General features: G+C 39.3%; 1 protein-coding gene across 1 annotated transcript in view; it reads left to right on the top strand.

The window, feature by feature from the left end:
* The window catches only part of TMEM178B (transmembrane protein 178B), a 444158-nt gene that overhangs the window by 93843 nt on the left and 329977 nt on the right, over window positions 1-20338 (top strand). Inside the window, exon 2 of the mRNA XM_020998127.2 lies at window positions 18764-18877. Coding sequence (XP_020853786.1) covers window positions 18764-18877 — 114 coding nt within the window. The remainder of the gene's footprint in view (window positions 1-18763; window positions 18878-20338) is intronic.

Raw genomic sequence — 20338 nt, 5'->3', positions numbered from 1 at the left:
TTACATCCATCCATACACACACATATACACATATGTGGTATTGCACAGCCTTAGAGTGACATTACTGGCTGCCAAAAGAGCCCATCAGGTGAGGCTGCTCAGCCACTTTCCATTATTTGAGAGGCAGAGTAATAAGGACAGGATGTCAGGTAGTTTTGGGGAGAATGTCCTAACCTTGGGGTTAAAACATGTTAACCTTGGGGTCTCAGGAATTGCCAAAGATTAGATTTATTTTAGGTGGGGAGATGTTTTCTTGGTAATCAGTACCATCAGAATATCCTGGTGGAGCAGGAGGTCTCCAGTTAATATGCTGGTGTTAATATGCTAATGTTATGTTAGTATCCCTATAATATGTATAATATAAAATATATGTTAACATTTTGATGTCAGCACATTCTGCTAGAGGCAGAGGACTCTAAAATAGTGAGGACAAGTTCAAGATCTTAATCTGTTGTTGAATAAAATACAGATTGAGGGTCTGTCTCTATAGAACCCTGTAGCTCCATTTCTTTAAACTCTAAGTTTATGTTTTTTGGAGGGGGGTGTGAAGGTGTTTTCCCCAAACTCATGGCATACAAGTTTTATCCATTTTTTCCACACAAATTAAGAAGATACACAGACTTCTTAGACTCCAGAATAGGCCCCTAAAAGCTTGGACCCTAGATTCATTCTCAGGGGAGCAGAGGGCCTTCTCTGGTAAGCTTTGTTCATCTTTTCATTTACCCTTTATCATTTTCTTAATCACTTTGGCCTTTGGGTTTGGGTTTATGAATTGTCCTAATGTGATTTCGTGGATTGTCCTGCCCACTCCTCCAACAGATCTCCCCACTTACTAGCCCCAAAATTCTCTTAAGAAAGGGCAAAGCCTTTTCAAGTTCATGTTGAGGAAACACAAAAATGACTTTCTTCAAGTCCCGAATAAAATCCTACCTTCTACAAGAAAACTCTCCTTCATTCTAGTGCCTTCTCTTGATTATTTCAGATTTGTTCTGAATATAGGTTGTCTGTACATAGTTTTTTCATGTTGTCTCCCCTGTTAGACTGGAGCTCCTTGAGATCAGGGACTGTCTCCCCTTTCTTTCTATCACCAGTAAATAGTGCCTGGCATATAGGAGGTACTTAATAAGTGTCTATTGATTGACTAAATTTCATTGATAGGAAAAAAGACAGTGAATAGTCACTGTGTGACTATTGATGCTTAGATCTCTTGCTGTTCTGACAGGGAAGAGAAATTCAAAGAGTAGAAGGGGACTGGATGCTTAAATTGGGGGAGGGTTTGTGCTTGAGGAAGCAAAGGATGTAGAAAGAAGCTTAGAAATGATGAAGATAAATTTTGCCAGCCTCATAATTTTGCCAGGAGATTGTTTTTATTTGTCTTCTACTGGGTAGAGAAAGATGCTTTATCTGGAGATGCTTTTGTTATGCTAATGTAATGGCAGAGGGTTGGACAGTATCTGGGGGTGGGGTAGGAGAATCTTCTTCTCTTATTACTTCTCCTTCTCCCTGTGGCTTATTCATTCCCATCTCACTGGAAACACAGAACACTCCCTACTTCCTCTCAGATCCAGTCCCCCTAATAAATCACTTAGACCTCATACTGTAATCAAAAACCCAAACGGCTTAATTAGTACAAACCTGGTAACTTCAGCAGTAGCAATTTTAGTAGCAGAAACTGCAGCAAATTTCAATAGCCATCCCCCAAAGCAAAGCCTTACTCTCACCATTTGTCCCTCTGGCTCCTGAGCTGCAGGGAAAGAAATCAAGAAATTCACTTGTTTGAAATAAAGCTGCCATATTCTGCCACTGTGGGGACATGGTGAGAGCAATGATCACAGTCATCCCCAAAAGATGCTAGGGAAGCAGGTGTTTGTGTGTCCAGGGGACGGTCATACTTACTCGAGGGATGGGGCAGTACCGGGCTGAGCACTGGGCTGCTCTTGGCTCAGATAGCTACAGGAATATTGACCTGCAAATGTTGGCTCCCTGCATGCATTGTGTTGATTCTGATTGCTGAGCTTAACAGAAAAGGAATCAACGACCCAGGTGTACTGGCCACTTTGTACCTACGGGAGATCACTGCCTCCTCTGTCCTAAAAAAGGGAGAAGGGACCATGCACATGGATCTTGCCCTATTAGTCTATCTCTCTTCATCCTGTCCTTCTTGTTTCCTCTCACTACTTTGTATCCTAGCATTCCAGTTTTCTGCCTCCTCTTTTGACATCAGCCTGGTCAACTGATCTAGAGCATGGATGTGTCCCGCTAGATAGAAGCTGCTTGAACACATTGCCCTTTGATTCAGGACCAGTTCTGTTTAGACCCTCCTTAAATTAATCCATGTAAGCAGCTATGCTTCATAAATTAAAAAAAAAAATCAAATGGCTGACTACCCTAAAGAGACTGGTTTCCTGAGGACTCATTAATTGAGGTATCATTGCAGTCTGAGCTATAATCTATCCGCATATGAGGGTTTATTTTGCCCTAAAAAGACAATAGTCTTTTTAGTTACTTGCATTGCAAGCATAATGTCTAGCAAGAATTTTAGGAAGCATGCCTTGCAGATTCAACCCTATTTCCTGTCAAGCAAATTGAGAGGAAGGAATACTTTCTCAACCAAGGTTTCAAATGTATTCACAGTGGCTTCAGTGAATACTGTGATTCAGTGATTGAAAAATGTCTCAAGAATTATTAATATCAGGGAAACATGGAAGATCATACTTGTTATCTATGGGTAAGGGAAGAATTATGACCAAACAAAAGATGGGAAGTAAAATGGATAATTTTGATTACATTAAATTGAAAAGTTTTTGTACAAACAAAATCAATACAGCCAAGATTAGAAGGAAAGCAGGAAACTGGGGAAAAAATTTTAACAGCAAGTTTCTCTGATAAAGGCCTTATCTCTCAAATATATAGGGAACTGAGTCAAATTTATAAAAATAAGAGCTATTCCCTAGTTGATAAACGGTCAGTGCATATGAAAAGGTAGTTTTCAGAAGAAATCAAAGCTCTCTACAGTCATTTGAAAAAATGCTCTAAATAACTGTTGAATAGAGAACTGCATTAAAACAACTTTGAAATACCACCTGTCAGATTGGCTAACATAAATAGAAAAGGAAAATTACAAATGCTGGAGGGGATGTGGACAAATTGGGACACTAATGAACTATTGGTGTAGTTATGAACTGGTCCAACCATTCTGGACAACAATTTGGAACTATACCCAAAGGGCTATAAAACTGTGCATAACCTTTGACCTAGCAATACAACTACTAAGTCTGTATCCCAAACAGACCCAAGAGAAGGTAAAAGGATATATGTGTAAGGGAGAATGTATAGCAGCTCTTTTTATGGTGGCAAAGAATTGGAAATTGAGAGGATGTCCATCAATTAGGAAATGGCTGAACAAGTTATGGTATATGGGATGAAATACTAATTGTGCTCTAAGAAATGACAAGGGAGATAGTTTCAGAAAAACCTGGGAAGACATATATGAATTGATGCAAAGTGAATTGAGCAGAACCAGAACACTATACATAGTAACAGTAGTATTGTAATGATGCAAGTGAAAGACTTAGCTACCTACTCTGATCAATACACTGATCCAAGATAATTCCAAAGGACCCATGATGAAAAATGCCATACATCTCAAGAGAGAACTGATGAATTCTGAGTGAAGATTGAAGTATAATTTTTTCACTTTCTTTACTTTTCCTGCTTTTTTTTTTTCTGGCAACATGGCTAATATGGAAATATGTTTTGTATGATTTCCCATGTATAATTGATATCATATTGCTTGTCTTCTCAAAGGGTGGGGTAGGACTGGAGTGAGGCAGAGAATTTGGAACTCAAAAAATTTAAAGTATGAATATTAAAAATAAATAATAAGTATATTTAAAACAACAAACAAAAATAATTACTAATATTACAAATTCTCACATATTGCACCTGAAATTAAAAACAGATCAAAAAACCCCTTCAAGCCTTTTTTAGTTCAAGTATTCCTGATGGAAACATTCCTAATCATTGCCTTCTTCTGTTTTCTACAGGAATGTGGAAGGGTGAAGAAGGGAATAAACATTTTTATAGCCACCTGCTGTGTGCTGGACACCGTGACAAGTGCTTTTACAAATATTATCTAATTTGAGATAATGATTATTGAATAGGAACGGGTCTCATGATTTTATTGGTATCGGAAATTACCAGATGAAGAAACTCCTTCTGCCAGTGCAGGCCAGCACCTTCTCTGCCATTTATGGTCTTGCAGAGTTGGCTACAATATTGCAAGGTTAAGTGACCTACTTGGGGTTACACCGCCAGTATGTGTTAGAGGCAGGACTTGAACCCAGATCTTCTTGGCATTAGGCCTAGCTCTCTATCCATTACACCATGTTACTTGTTGTCTATTTGACTCTAAAATTCACAAACGTGTTCTTACTTTGAGATCTAAAATAAATGAATGAATGAATAAACAATTGAAAAAAGAGAGAGATTCAACACTTTTCCTATCAATGGGCACATACTTAAAAAAAGAAATGCTATAAAGTCACATGTCCAAAGCAAACTGGCTTAAAAAATAGAAGTAGAAAACATTCTCACTTTAAAAATTAAGAGCAGAAAACCTAAAACTCTATTTGATAACTTCCAAGAATACTGAAGCCTACTGGAGTTCTACTTTTTAACCAGATAAAGGGGAAAAAAAATTAGAGACAAATAGATCGAGAGAAAATATAGAAGGAAAGTCAATCAATAAACATTTATTAAGTGCCTCCTAAGTACCAGTCACTGTGCTAAGTGCTTTGGATACAAAAAGAGGCAAAAAAAAAATTCCTGCCCCCAAGGAGCTTATGATCTAAGGGGGAAGACCACATGCAAACATCCATCTAAACAAGCTATATGCTGGGTAAATTTGAAGTCAGCAGAGGGAAGGTGCTAGAATTAAGGAAAGGCTTCCTGTAGAAGGTAGGATTTAGCTGGGACTTGAAGGAAGCCAGAGAAACTAGGAGGCAGAGATGAAGAGCGAGAGCATTCTAGGTATGGGGAACAATCAGAGAAAATGTCCAGAGCCAAGAGACTGAGTGTCTTGTTAGAGAAACAGGAAGGAGGCTGGATTGAAGAGTACATGAAGGGTGTGGTGGGCTGTAAGGTGTAAGAAGACTGGAAATGTAGATGGGTGGGGAGTGAGGTTATGAAGGTATTTGAACACCAAGGAGAATTTTTCATTTGATCCTGGATGTGATAAGAAGTCATTGGACATTGGATTTTGGGAGTTAGGGTGGGTGGAGAGTGACATAGTCAACTTTTATCTTAGGGAAGTAATCTGTCGTCTGAATGGATGGACTTGAGTAGGGAGAGATCTGTGGCAGGCAGACCAGCCAGCAGGCTGCTGCAGTAGTCTAGGCCTGAGATGAGGGGCTGGGTGGTGGCAATAACAAAGATGGGACCACACTCAAGAGATGTTGCAAAGATGAAATCCGCAGACATTGGCAATAGATTGGGTACGGAAAGCTGAAGATGACACCTAGGTTGTGAGTCTAGAGGACCTGGAGGATGGTGGCACCCTTGGCAGTAACAAGAAAGTTTGAAAGGAAGGATAAGATAATGAGTTGTATTTGGACATATTGAATTTAAGATGATGCAGGGCATCCAGTTTGAGATGTCTAACATGCAGTTGGAGATGTGAGAGTGAAAATATGAAGAGGAGTTAGGGATGGATAAATAGATTAGAGAATTATTAGCATAGAGATGATAATTGAATCCAGGCGAGCTGATGAGATCACCAAGTGAAATGGTATAGAGAGAGAACAGTTCTCATTTTTAGGAAATTTTCATTATTGTTGAATGAGAGTCAAAAATCTATCTCCTTTTAACTTCTACCCATTGGTCCCAATTATTCCATGTAGAGCCAAAATCCTTTTTTTCATGACAGTGCTTCAAATATTTGAAGACAGATCTCATGACCCCCAAGCCTTTCCTTTCTTAGGCAAACTCCCTCAGATTCTTTAGCTAATCCTCATAGTTGTGGATCTCCATGTTATCCTGGTCATCCTCTTCTGGAGGAACTTTGGCTTGTCAGCATCCTTCCTGAATATTTGAATGTTACAAGCACAGCAGCAGGGGAATATGTGATGAGAATTTTATGCCATAAACTGATTTAGCTTATCTATTCCATCTCTAGCATTGCCTCTGGCTGTCCCTAATTCCTGAAATGCTCTTCCTCCTCATCTCCAACTCCTGGCTTCCTTCAAGTCCCAATTACTATTTCATCTTCTACAGCAAGTCTTTCTCAACTCCTCTTAATTATAGTCCTGCCTTCCCTCTGTTAATTATTTCATATTTATCATGAATATAGCTTGTTCATACTTTTTTTTGACAGTTGTCCTTTCCATTAGATTGTGAGCTTCTTGAGGGCAGGGACTGTCTTTTGCCTCTTTTTGTAACCTTAGCATTTAGCACAGTGTCTGACACATAGTAGGTGCTTAATAGTCGCATGTTTATTGACTATTCAATATGATATTCTCCCACATTTTTGAGGAATAAATTCTAGTGATACCCTCAAAAAGAAGAATATACAAATATTTGTTCTTCATTCAAAATATTTTCATCTATAGTTTTACTTTCCCTCTAAAGCTCCCCCTTTTTGGATGCTTTTTTTTCCCCTTCTGATTATATCAAGGAGAAAGGATTACCTTGATGCAAAATAGTTTTTACAGCTTATTCATTTTCCTTTTCACATGGAGAGTATGCCTAAGGCTCATGAATAGACAGCAGCAGTAGCAATAAGCAAAGGACTAGGGATTAGGGGCTGAAAGGGCTGGCACTAGGGAACAAGAGGTAATGAATATTTCAAATCTCAAATCCTGAATCCATAAATTTGGAAGGTTTCTTGTATGCAACAAGCTTTTAGTACAAAAAGGAAAAAAATGAAAAATGCCAAAGCCACTTTATGTGATGCATACACAACAATATTAAAAAATTAAGCTAAAAGCATGAAAAATGTACAGTGCAAAGCATTTGAAAGCATTAAAGATAAAAAACACATATATCACTTTTCCATAACGTCATACGAGGGCATTTTTATAGGCTCGGATTATAGATCCAAGCTTGCAACATCTCATTGAGTTTGTATTATCTGTGCCTCCCAGTTCCCTTCCCCACCAAATTAGGATCTTTTATCACCTTTGTTAATTTGAGAAGTGTGAGATGAAACTTCAGAGTTTCTACCTGTAGAAAGAACCTGTAGAAGCACCTGGTCAGCAAGGGAAAGACATTCCTTGGACATAACATAGCACTTTGGAAAGAGTGCTAGATTTGGGGTTAGGAGACCTGGGTTTGAATTTTGTCTTATACTGTTGTACTTCCTGGCTCTATGACCCTGGGTGAATCACTTAACCTCCAAGAGCCTCAGTTTCCTCATGTGTATCTTTTTTCCTGGGCTTCCATGACACTGCTCGGTTATAATTCTTTTCTTATGCATCAAACTGATTCCTCCCAGTCACTTTTGTAAGATCATTGCCCATAGCTGGACTCCTATGTGTGACTGTATCCCAGGATTTTGTCCTGGGAGCTCCCTTCTTTCTTTAAGCTCTTTCACTTGGTGATATCATGAGATCCCATTTGTTTACTCAATCAGCTCCATGAAGATAACTTTCAAATCTGCATGTCCAACTCATTTCTTTCTTCTGAGCCCCAGTCTCACAATTCCACTAACATGTGCAAAACAGAACTCATTTTCTTTCTTCCTAAATCTCCTTTCCTCTAAACTTGCCTATATTTCTTGTGGCCACCACCATTTTTTCTAGTCTCTCAGGTTCTGAGCTTAGGAAATGTTCTTGATTTTCACTCTCCCTTACTACCTGTGTCCAATTAGTTGCCAAACCTTGTTGATTCTACCTTCTTCACATTTCTGGAATTTGTTGGCTTCTCCTTACTCCCACCACAGTCACTTTGGTTCAGGCCTTCATCATCATTTATATAGACTATTTTAATAATATCTTAATTAGCCTCCCTGTGACCACTATCCAAAAGGAAGGGATGTCTATCATCATCATCATCATCAACATAAATGCTTTGCAAAACTTAAGGTGTAATATAAATGTCAACTATTGATTCTGTATATACCTGGCCCATTTGAGTTATATCTGTATAAACAAAGAGAAATCCATTTTGCTTTAATTTTCCCATCCCATTCAGACAAATTATATGACTGACTCCAAATTTATGAAATAATTATAGAATCAGGCCCTTTGGCAATGTAGATGCTGATCCTACAGGACCATGTGGCAATAGAGATCATGGGTGATAAGAGTAACTTCTGGGATTCAAAGCCAGATTTCCCAACTCCAAGTTCAGTACCATTTCTAGTATACCATGCTGTCTCCAAGAGGGGTCTATAGTGTCATTGCCAAATTTCAACTTACATAGCATCTACATGTAAACTTATTTGGGGATGGGGAAAGTCAATTTCAATCAAATGGCACATTGTTTTGAAAACACTTTTTCAAAACAATCACTAGTTTGAAAAACAACAGGCTGTGTGATGATATTCAACATTTCCCCCTCAAAAGTGTATTGTGTGCAGACACAGAAAATTATGAGATGCCCACTTAAATACTGTTTCATTTGGACAAGGTTCTCATCAACTTCCTACTCTGGGGAAGCTTGCTGGATTGTAGCTGTTGCTGTCACTGTGCCACTCTTGGAAATCATCTTTGTAAACATCTGTGGAGTGGGCTGTCAGTAGGCTTGGGGATTTGGTGGTGGGTAGGGAACTGGGGGGTTACAAGCTTTAAAATGGGTTCTATTGCTGCCTGACTGGTAGCCTTAGTTAAGTTAGTATGTAGCCTCACTGTATTATTTATATTATTATTATAGGACAGTGGCCAATATTTATGGAGTACCCCTGTTCAGGAATGAGTGTTCCTTCAGTATTGAAGAAGTCACAGGTTGTAGAAACCAATGTAGCCTTATCACCTCGGTAAAGAATGAAAGGTTGATTTAGGCCCCTCAGTACTGGTATACCTCTGGAATAAGACATGGTGAACCCTAGTGTATTCATTTATATGGTGGATAACAGCATGACATATTGGATAGAGAACTGGCCTCAGAGCCAAGAAGACTTGGGTTCATGTCCTGCTTCTGACACATACTGTCTGTATGACTCTGGGTAAGTCATTTAATCACCCAGTGCTCTAGATAATTGTCTTTACACAGACTCAGGAAGGTTTGTGGAATATCAAAGTCCAGTAGAAGGAAATGTAGTACTCTCAATAGGACAGTAAAGCAAGCCAGCCTTATTGGGGGCAGGGTACATAAAAAACAAAGGACAATGAGAAAGGAGGGTATTAACTGGTCAGGTTCTCTGGACTCTCAAGGGAATTGCAGACCCTGTTGCTGCCCTGGGCCCTACTAGGCCCTAGAGGTAATGAGGCACTTTCTCTTCCTGAAGAGCAAAATCTGGTCACTGGACCCTGATGGCTCCAGAAGAGAGAGTGAGGCTGGTGACTGCACAGCCTTCCCTCACTTAAATGCAATTCACTTGCAAGTCATGGCATCACCTCCCTGATATCATGGTCGTCTTCGAAAATGAAGGACAAACAACATCTAGTCATAAAGGACTAGCTATTGGGAGAAGGGGTAGAGAAGCCTGGTCTTGGCCTTGGTGCTGATTCATGCTAATAAGGAGAGAAAAAGCTCCTGAGTAATTGAAGGCTAGTTGCTATTAAAACTCCCTACTAGTAGAAGACACTGAGTCATTGCTGCTGGTCTTACTCTATAATCTTTTTTTTTGGCTAGGCAATGGGGTTAAGTGACTTGCTCAGGGTCACATAGCTAGTAAGTGTTACATGTCTGAGGCTGGATTTGAACTTAGGTCCTCCTGACTCCAGGGCTGGTGCTCTGTCCACTGCGCCACCTAGCTGCCCCTGCTGGTCTTACTCTAAAGGGGTGACTCAGCTTCTCTCTTAGGAATTTTTGAGCTTCCCTTGGCTTCTTTGTTTAGCAGGTTAGGGAGAATCCTGTATTCTTTACAACAACTCTCTAAAACTCTAAGTTACAGAGAAAATGCTGTATAATGATGGGAGTTTCCTTATCCAGAAGTTCCCTATATCAGCGAAATTACAGTTACTCCTTGTCCTTGGTTTTATTATTCATTTATTCAGTGAATATTTGTTGAGTATCACTATGTTCAAGTCATTTTGTTAGATGCTATGGGTAACATGAAGCTAAATAAAATGTGGTCCTTGCTTTCAAAGTGTTCAGTCTAGTAAGAGATGCAACAGATGTTATATGGAACAAAGGAAACACTTTCCTAAGTGGTAGAATACTCCATGTCCTTGCTGGAAGGACACCCCAATACCAGAAGAGAATCAGAAGAAGAGGTCGCTCTACTTCTCTTATTAAGGCTAATTCCTCTATCTGTGTCATCGATTTCATTGCCACTCAACTCCTTTATGACCTTGTTCTGGCAATCAGTCCTCTATCTCCTATCAGTCTTCACTCTTTCCCCCCTCCATGGACCTCTTCCCACCTACCTATGATTATTCTTAGGTCTCCCCAGTTCCTTAACAAAGCCTTTTCTTAACACTTGTATCCCACATAGCCATGTCTCATATATTTCTTTCCTTTTCTGCTCAACTTTAAAAAGTTGTCTTCACCTCATAGGTAGATAATCAGGCATGTGCTGGAGCCAGCTCCTGAGCCCTTTGTTAAATTTTCATTGTGATCGTTTTCACCTCGGAAATCAGCCAACACTATAAATCAGGACTTGATTTATTGTTTTGTGGACTGTCTAGACTTGAGAAAGTGATGAGGGAAATGTTTATAATGCAGAACAAACTTAAATGTGTGTCATGGGCGCATTTTTTTCCCCAGAAAGCTGTTTATTAAACATTTACCAGCATGCCACTATTAAGATAGCCCACATCTATGTAGAGTTTTAGAGGTTACAAAGGGATTTTCCTGCTGCCTTCACTTCCTCGCTACCACATGCAAAATGTCTTCTCTCATCAGACTACTGAAACTTTTCCCTCAAAGGTCCTGGCCTTTCTCCAGTCTTAATTCTTTCTCCTTGACCTCTCTAAAGTATTTGACATTGTTGATAACCATTCCCTCCTACTAGATCTTTTTTTCCCCTCCTTTGGCTTCAAAGATATCCATTCTTGTTTTTCCTCTTACCTCTCTTACTGATCTTTCCACCTTCACTCCCCCTCTCCCCCCACACCCAATCCATCCTTTGGATTACTTCCAGAATGCCCTTACTTAAAGTAAGTTTAGTGAGAAGGTTTAAAACTAGTCATATCACTGACCTACTCAAAAATCTTCAGCAGCAAACTACTCACTATTTTGACAGAAATTATCCAAGGATTCTTTGATAGGTACTGCTGCCAGTCATAACCATCAACATGCAGAGATTTGGAAAAAACCAGTTTATTATATACTCAGAGCATACACTCACTATACACAAAAATCAGTGAGCAACCGTTTTCAGCAACCTTAAGTGGATTTTAGTTACTTAGGCAAGATGAATATAGTGGAATTTTACCAAAGGCAGAAGGGGAAGGTCATGATTTACACATCAAAGAACAGATAGATGAAAGGGAAGATCTAATCTAGGTAAATAGTCAACTAGTCACTAAACAGCAGGGATATAGTAGACTTTGCAAACTAACCTAATGCTAAAGTTGATGTCAGCTTGGTTTTACGGACCTTAGCTAGTTATGTGACCTGTTCATCTTAAGTAAATGGTGGTAAGAATGTTATGTCAGATATTTTCTTATCATGCCTTCAAGTTAAGTTTAAACTCCTTTGCTTGGTGTTCAAAACACGCCATAACCTGGTGTCACTCTAACTTTTTCTTGTTTCATATTATTTCCTTTTCTAAGCTCTGTACCATTGATGAAATGATTTCCTCTTTGTCCCTAACCATGTGCTGTGCTTTCCTGCCTCTATGCCTTTGTTTACATTGTTTCTTCTACCTGGAATGTCCCCTATCCCCTTATCTTCCCAAGTATATTCATTTCCTAAATAACTCAAATGGCACCTTGAAGCTTTCTCTGACTCAGTCACTGTTAGTAATGACCTTTCTCCTGAGCTGGGTGGCACAGTGGATAGAGTGCCAGGCCTGGTGTCAGGAAGATCTGAGTTAAAATTTGACCTCAGATGCTAGCTGGTGACCCTGGGCAAGTCACTTAGCCTCTGTTTGCCTCAGTTTACCCAAATGCAAAATGAGTATAATAATAGCACTTACCTGACAGGGTTGTCATGAGGGTCAAATGAAATAATTTTTGTAAAGTACTTAGCACATTGTAGGCCCTTAAGAAATTCTTGTTTTCCTTTCTCCCTCCCTCCCTTCCTCTCTTCCTTCCTTTCTTTCTTCCTTCTTTCCTTCCTTCCCAAATGCTTACTGAATGAATGGAAAAGGATCAGAAAAATTAAAAGAGAAAGATAATTGTCTTCCTCAGCTTTAAGTTTAGTTATGTTCTTTGGGGGTAACCAGTACAGAAAGAATGCACTGAAGACAGAAGATGGGATCACAAGATAAATTATATGATAAAGACTGTTATTAAGGATGTCTAAATTATGCCAAACAAGGCTTTTGACTGATCTTTCCTGTGAATAAATTGAATAATTTTTGGTATCATAAGAAACATTTTATTGATCTTTCCTTGGTCTTCTCTAGACTAAATTGCTCCAATTACATCAGGCTACCCTCAATGATCTTTAAAAAAAGTCTTTTTGAATAATTTTCACTGTACTCTTGTTGATCCTCTTTCAAATTTCCTCAGATCTTTTATAGAAATATAGTCAAACTCAATAACTAACTAGGGAATTTATGATTCAAGTGGGATGAATGATTGGTTATGGACTTGCTATGCTAGTAATATCCAGATATGGCTTCAGAAAAGTGTGAATCATGACTACTTTGAGAGGTACTTACACCATTGACATTTGCCAAACTCTCCCATATCCTAATTTTTCCTCTAGCTCAGAGCAGGCCATTGGCTCCTCAGTTATAAAGTAGGCAGTTTGTCTTTGATGCCCCAGGATGGTATAGCAAATCTGGTTTTAACCCTTACTCTGTCACTATGCTAACTAGCTGTGTGGTCTTGAACAAATTACTTTTTAATCTCTCCAGGACTCAGTTTCCTCATGTATAAATAAGGCTATTAGACTAGATGTTTTGTATGGACCCTTCTTTCTCTAATGGTGATGATTCTGTTATTACTTTCCTTGTCTTCTTTCTCTGCTTTCTAGCATCTCCTAACTTTCATATCTCCTTCTCCCCAACCTAGTGCTTGCTCTCTCTCATCTGACCCTAGACTGGGTCAATTTCAGGGCCTCACCACCTCTCCCATGGATTGTTTTGCTAACCTTATAATTGTTCTCCCTGCCTTACCTCTCCCCAATCTATCTTTTCCTCAATTGCCAAAGTAATTCTCCTAAAGTATAGGTCCAATTATGTCACTCCATTACTCACTAAACTCTAGTGATTCCCTCTTACCTCCATGATTAAATGTAAAACCCTCTGGCATTTAAAGACCTTCAAAACCTGGCACCTTCTTACCTTTCCAATCTTGTTACCCTATGTTCCCCATGCATTCTATTATCTCTCCACACTGGTCATCCCTCATGCTTGGAATAATTTGCCCCTCCACCCCTGCTTTTAGTTTTCCTGCCTCCCTTCTAGACTCAGGTTACATCCTACCTTCTGTAGATTGCCTTTCCCAGGTATCCTTCTGCCATCTCTTCCCTCCAGTACCTGCCCTCTGAGATAATTTTCAATTTACTCTGTATATACCTTGTATGTACATGGTTTTTAAAGTGTTTTCTTCATTAGAATGTGAACTTCTTGAGGGAAGGTACAGTATTTTTGCCTTTAGATGCTGCTGATGCATCCTCCTCAAAATAATCTAGTACCTATTGTGTATATCTCTATATATGGACAAGGGACTGGAAGCTTCTTGAGGGTAGTGACTGTTTTTCGTCTTCTCTTTGAATGTCCAGTGACTAACATAGTTCCTGGCATGGTAAGCATTTAAAAAATATATTAGGGGAGAGAAGGAGAACCGGAATAGTTCCTCCTACCTTGACTCCCTGTTCTTCTGCCATTTCAGACTTTTGATAGCAGAGACGGTTGTAGGAGAGGGTTGTGAGTGCTAAGGGACTAAAGGAAGGGAAGGTAGGATTAGAGCTCCTATGAAGAAATTGGTACAGAAAAAGAAGTAAAAAAGTAAAAAAGAGAAAAATAGCAGTGGCATATAAAGGATGCAGTACTTGCTTGGTGGAAAGAACATTGGATTTAGAGTCAAGGATTTTGAATTCTGACTCTGTCTCTAACTGTGTGACCTTGGCAAAAATTACTTAACCTCATTGGGCCTTAGTTTCCTCATGCGTAAAGTGAGGAAGTTGAACTAAATGACCTCTAAGGACCCTACCAGCCTTAAATCTTATGAATCTATAAAAAAAATATGAAGATCATTTTGGAGCCACTGCCATTTATTCAGAAAGCAGGGAGTAAAGGCAGGAATTAAATTCTTCCCAAGAAGAAGTGTAGAGCTGTTTTCTTCATCTTAAGCCCTGTTGCTCCCCTCCCCCCAGCCCAGCCAATGTGATAAGTTTTGAAATTTTATTGATTTTTAGTTCAGCCTTCTTACTCATGTTTGGCAACATGGCATAATAGAGTGCTGGCCATAAGGCCACCAAGACCTGGGTTCATGGGCTGCCTCAGGCATAGACTGGCTGTAGGACCCTGAGTATGTCACTTACCTTCTCAGTGTCTCAGACAACTCTCTAAGACATTAAGTTGCAGAGGAGGTACTGATATACTTTGGTAGTGGAAGTTCCTCTCTCCATAGCTTCCAAAACAATGAAATTTTAGATCTAGTTCTACTCCTATCCTGCTTACTCAATTAGAAATGGAGCTAGCTCAGGGTATGTTCCAGATAAGGACACAGACTTGAAGGTTGGTCTGAAGGTGGTACTTGTTTTGTTCCCCTGGCACTGTTTCTTTCTGGAGAATCTTGTTTTGGGTTAGAAACTTGCATTCTGGGCACACGTTTGGTACCCAGATGGTGCCTACACATACAAAAGCCCAGCACACTGACAGGACCTACAGCTACATGGATAAATATTTTGCTTTCTATTCTGGGTAATATTTGAGTTTTTCTAATTTAATTGCTGTCAAAGGCAGAATGATTGCAGTTCTAAGCCAAGTAAATAATGAGGACCCTCCAATGTGGCTGCTATCACTGCTTCAGGAAATGCTCGCTGGCTGCCTACCAGGAATGTATTTTGATTGGTCCCATTCTTGAGTTGAGTCTCAGGTGGTCTCTTCTGATCTGTACTGAACTTTTCCTAGCCAAGTGAGCTGACTATAGCCAACTCATAACTTGCATCAATTTGAGTTGTTTCTCTTAGGCTGATATTGTTTCATTATCTATGGAACCTTTTAGCATAATGTAGTTTCCCTTGACCATACCTATTTTTACTGTTGCCTTGTTGGAGACCATGATTACTGCTGGCTTTTTTTTAGACTGAGCTGAGACATGATAAATTCTTCTGTAAGCCCTCATTTTAACTCTGCATGCACTTTTATCTTTTAAGTGTGTTTTTTGTATATGGCAAATCTTTGCATTTTACCTTCTAAAACTTTCTGTCACCCTCTTCCTTTTCATAGGTGAGTTTACTCCATTCATATTAATGATTAGGATAGTTAACTTTGTTTTTCCCTTCCTCAAATCCTGTTATGATATATTTTTTTTCATTTTTACTTAAAAAAAGAAAGAAATTAGCAATTGATATCTGCAGTTTATACTGCTTAGAACAACAACTGAGTGCAATCTCCTCTCTATTCCTGTTTCTTTCAGCCTACCCAAGTCCAAGTTACTGGGGCTTCCTCCTTTTAAGATTTCTTTTGTAATCAGCCCTCTGTAATGATGATTTGTTTTGAGTCAATTCTCTCCCCAACTTTTCTCCACCACTTAGATACCTGCCTCAGATACAGACTGGTTGTAGGACCCTGAGTCCCCTCACTTCCCCCCTCACGATCTCAGTTTAATCTCCTGCTTACTTTATTATATTTCTACTACTATAATATTTTTTCTTCCCTCACTTGACCCAGAAAGGGTCATGTTAACAGCATTGCCCACTCTTTCTCTTGCTTTCTTCAGGGTAATTCCACTTTGAACATTCCAATAACCCTTAAATAAGGTTAGAATCCAAAGGGACAATAGGCTTTGATTAAAGACATCTCATGTGCTCTTCATTTTATTTTTGTTTTGTCTTCCCACCAATGTTTCTTGTATTGAATTTTTGAATTCTATATCCATTTCCCCACCTTGCTCTGTTAAGGTTTTCTAGCCTTCTAGTCTAAGACTTTGATTCTCCCTTTGAGCTCTAATTTAACTTCTCATGTCTTCCTTCAATTGTTTTATTAGGCCTTCTGACCATTCTTGAGGTGTTTGTAGCCATTTAATTCTGGTGTTCTAGTTGTGCTTTTTACAGAATCATTCCCTTTATCTGGAGATTTCTCCAGTTTTCTCTTACTCTATAGTAGCTCTTCATTGTTTTGTGAACCAGTCTTTGTTCACTTCTTTAGGCTCTCTGTTTTCGATATGTTCCCATAATTTTCTTTGCAGGGCTTTATTTCCTCCCTTCTCTTCTATTTGTTGTTCTTCTAGTTTACTTTATGTATTTCTAGATGTTCCCAGGTTCTCTTCCCCTCTTCTTGGGCCTTTGAGAGGCTCCCATGAAAATAGATAAGGTGGTCTTCAGGATTAAAATGATGCTGAAAATAATGGAGTTAGAATAATCTAGGCCTGAGCACATCAAATATTATTGTATAGGGGAAGAACTCTGGACTAAGAATTCAGATGATTGAAGGGATCTTAGAGGTCAATTTGTATAATACTACCTTGGCCACCATCTCCCTCAGAGCTAGATGGAGACAGCCTAGGACCCTGAACCCAAGAGCCTTGACAAAACAGTGTCCCCCAAATCACCAGACCTGATTCTGGTTCAGTCATCATCCAGGGAAGCAACTCCTGTGGCAAAGAGGCCAGCCATGCCCATCAGCTATCAACCAGCTGCTACTCACAGGGCAGGCAAGCTAGGGTAACTGAAGCAGCAGGGCACCTTGCTGGGGAGACAGGAGTCAATTTACTCCAAGCACATCAAATCACCACCTTGACCATCATTTCCTCTTAAGACTCTAATGGAGACATCCTAGTACCCTTTATCCAGTCTTTAGAATAGCAATGTTTCTAGACCAGTGCCTGAAGGCATCATTCTAAGAAGCTATCATTCCTCCTACCACGACTGCCTGTTCTGCCATTTCAGACTTGCTATGGAGGTATTATGGTTTTTGTCTTGTTTTGTTTTTCCCCTCCGTAGGACTATGGTGCACCAGAAGGGATTTCTAGCTAGTCATCTGATTTCCAATTAAGATAAATTACTCAAATATATTACATATGACAAAATGAGTCAGATTTCATACACTTGTGGTCTTCTAAGCTACATAGGAAACATGTCAAGAACTTTGTCATTTAGTAATTGTGTGACTATTGGGCAAGTAATTTAATTTCTGTGAGCCTCAGTTTTCTCATCTTTAAAATGGGATCAGTAAAACTGATCCTACTTACCTCACAGGGTTATTATGAAGAAAAAACTCTTTGCAAACTGTGATGCTATATGTAAGAGAATTTTTATGATTATTACTATTATTACTGAATAGCATCAGTTGCCCAGGGGGTAACATTTGGTCCTTGACTGGCTAGTGGATGTTTTTCCAGTGATGATTTATAGTGAGGTGTCAGTTCTATGAGACATTGCTTAAATGACTGAAAATCACCAGTTTCCAAGTTCTACCCCATTGCAAGTAAAGCAGGGGTCATCAGGATTCAATCAGATGCCAAGAGTGATAAATTGAAAATAAGTGGGCTGCACAGTAGATTACTATCAGAATCCATTCAGGTACAAAATTGAATGCTGAAATCCCCTCACCTTTAAAAATGTTACCTTTCCTTCTTCAAAATGTCCTATCATTGAATTTTTAAGACCCCACAGATAAGGTATCAATGGAAATACCTGAAAGACATTGGAGGGAGCAAGGATAAGAATGTATTACCCTTTACTTCCCACTAGAACTTTGTCAAATGTTTTTCTGAAGGGCTTATGAAGGAAAAGATGGATGCACATACTGAAATTCTTGTTATTGTTCTTTTAAAGTAAGACTTGTAAAAAAGTAATTAGTGTGTTAGAGAAAAATCCAAATTCTAGAATATTTTAGAAATTTTGTTACTTGGGGTTACACAACTGCTGACTGATAGAATGTCAGTAGAGGTCTAGGTGGATCCGCTTTAATAAATAAGTCAGAATGATCTATAATTAGCACATCATTTTATGTGAATAATTGCTTTCCAACCATTTTAAAACAGCTGATTTAAAAAATAAACAGTACTTCCTCCCACCCCCAGTTACTCATACTATTTACTTATAAATATTTTTTCATAAATGGCGCAAAACCAAACTCATTCCTAATGGTGAATTATTGGCATTTGGGTTAATGAGGTTGTGTTCTGGTTCTACTCTATTTCTTGTCCTGCTTGCTCCTATAGAGATAAAGCTGCTGACTTCTGTAGCTTGGTAAATCCTATTAGTTCCTATTTGGAAACGAGATCTTGGTCCTGTGGTAATAAAACTGATGATCATAGTCTTCCACTGTGGCTGCTGGGCTATTAACATTTGGGTTCTCACTTCTCTCTGTCAGGAGAAATCGAGCGATGCACCTATATCAAGTACCACTATTCCTCAGCAACCATCCCCAGGAACCTCACCTACAACATCACCAAGACCATCCGCCAGGATGAGTGGCATGCCCTGCGTGAGTACGACCTCTCTCTTCTCTGTAGTGCAGTGATAATGAGGTGACACCAACAGGGGTCTATGATGGAGCTCAGAGTTACAGATGCTTGCCAGCAGCTAGATCTGAGCTGATGGATCTGTTCTCTTGGGCGAATCCTCAAAATACTAGAAGGACCAGAACTGAAGGATGCTTATTCAGAGGACCAATCACATTTTTCTATTAATTGATGTGCTTTGTCCTTCTAAGTGCTGAGGTCTTTCCATTGCTTTGTGTACTTGGGTACGGATGTCTTGTGGATTTGAGGGAGTTGCTTTTCAAAAGAAATATGAATGTTTTAGATAACTTATTCTGTTAACCAACTTGTTGACGGGAGAATCCTACCTCGGTCACTTTACTCCAGCATTTCTCCAAATGACTTGGGAAGTTATTGTGGCAATGCTTTGGTTTCCAAATTGATAAATATGAACACTAAGATTGATTGGATGGGTCTTATGGAGGTGCCTGTATCTTGATAGGATCACCACAGTGGAGGGTCTAGTCCTCAATTTGCAGATCCAGACTGGATTTCAGCAGTTTCCTTGGAGGAAGGTAATTAGGCTCTGGACTATTGACTCACAATAATAACATTCAGACAAGAGTGGCTAGTAAGGCAAAATATCCATTTATTCAGTTACCCTAGAGATAAATGTTGTTTATTGTTCAGTCATTTCAGTTGTTTCTGACTCTTCATGACCCTGTTTTCTTGGCAAAGATATTGGTGCTTTTCCTGCTCATTTTACAAATGAGGAAACTGAGGCAAATAGGGTTGAATGACTTGTCCAGGGCCATATAGCTAGTAAGTGTTTGAGGCTAGATTTGAACTCAGGAAGAACAGTCTTTCTGTCTCCAGGCCCAAAGCTCTATTCACTGTGCCAGCTCTCTGTTCTCTCCCCAACCCTCACCCCGACCCCAAATACCTGCTCCTTAAACACTATTCATGTTCACCGTCCAAACCACCCCCTTCTTGGCACCTGGGAAGATACCCAATAATCAGATTACTTAGTAACATGGAATTGAGGCAAAAGAAGAGTTTGATACCCTTAAGAGATACTTTAATCAGCCTGTGGTAGTGGCATGGTTAGACCTTTAATCTCCTCTATCTTGGTATTTCTGACATACTGAAACCAATTTTCCTCTCTGATGGTGAGGGTACTTTTTCCCCAGTCAATTGCTGGAAGCACACTAACAAATTCTTACCTCTAGGCCACCTCTCAGTTTTCTATTTGCTCTAAGTCCACACCCCTCCTCCAGCCACTTTTATTTCCATGTGTCATTGGATAACCATTCCAACATATTTTCACAAAACATTGAAATGTTTGTGTTTACAATTCAGTTTGCATTTCACATAACCAGAGGGCTCCAAAATATCTCATTAGTTTTTAAAACAGATCATTCTTTCCTGGCCTGAGTCCCATGGTGGTTAGTTAGTCAACAGGCTTT

The sequence above is a fragment of the Phascolarctos cinereus genome, unplaced genomic scaffold (genome assembly GCF_003287225.1).
Source record: "Phascolarctos cinereus isolate Bilbo 61053 unplaced genomic scaffold, phaCin_HiC Scaffold_1;HRSCAF=81, whole genome shotgun sequence".
In the NCBI taxonomy this organism is placed as follows: Eukaryota; Metazoa; Chordata; class Mammalia; order Diprotodontia; family Phascolarctidae; genus Phascolarctos; species Phascolarctos cinereus.
The sequence above is the reverse complement of the archived record's forward strand: the minus strand, read 5'-3'. Positions and strand labels throughout refer to the sequence as shown.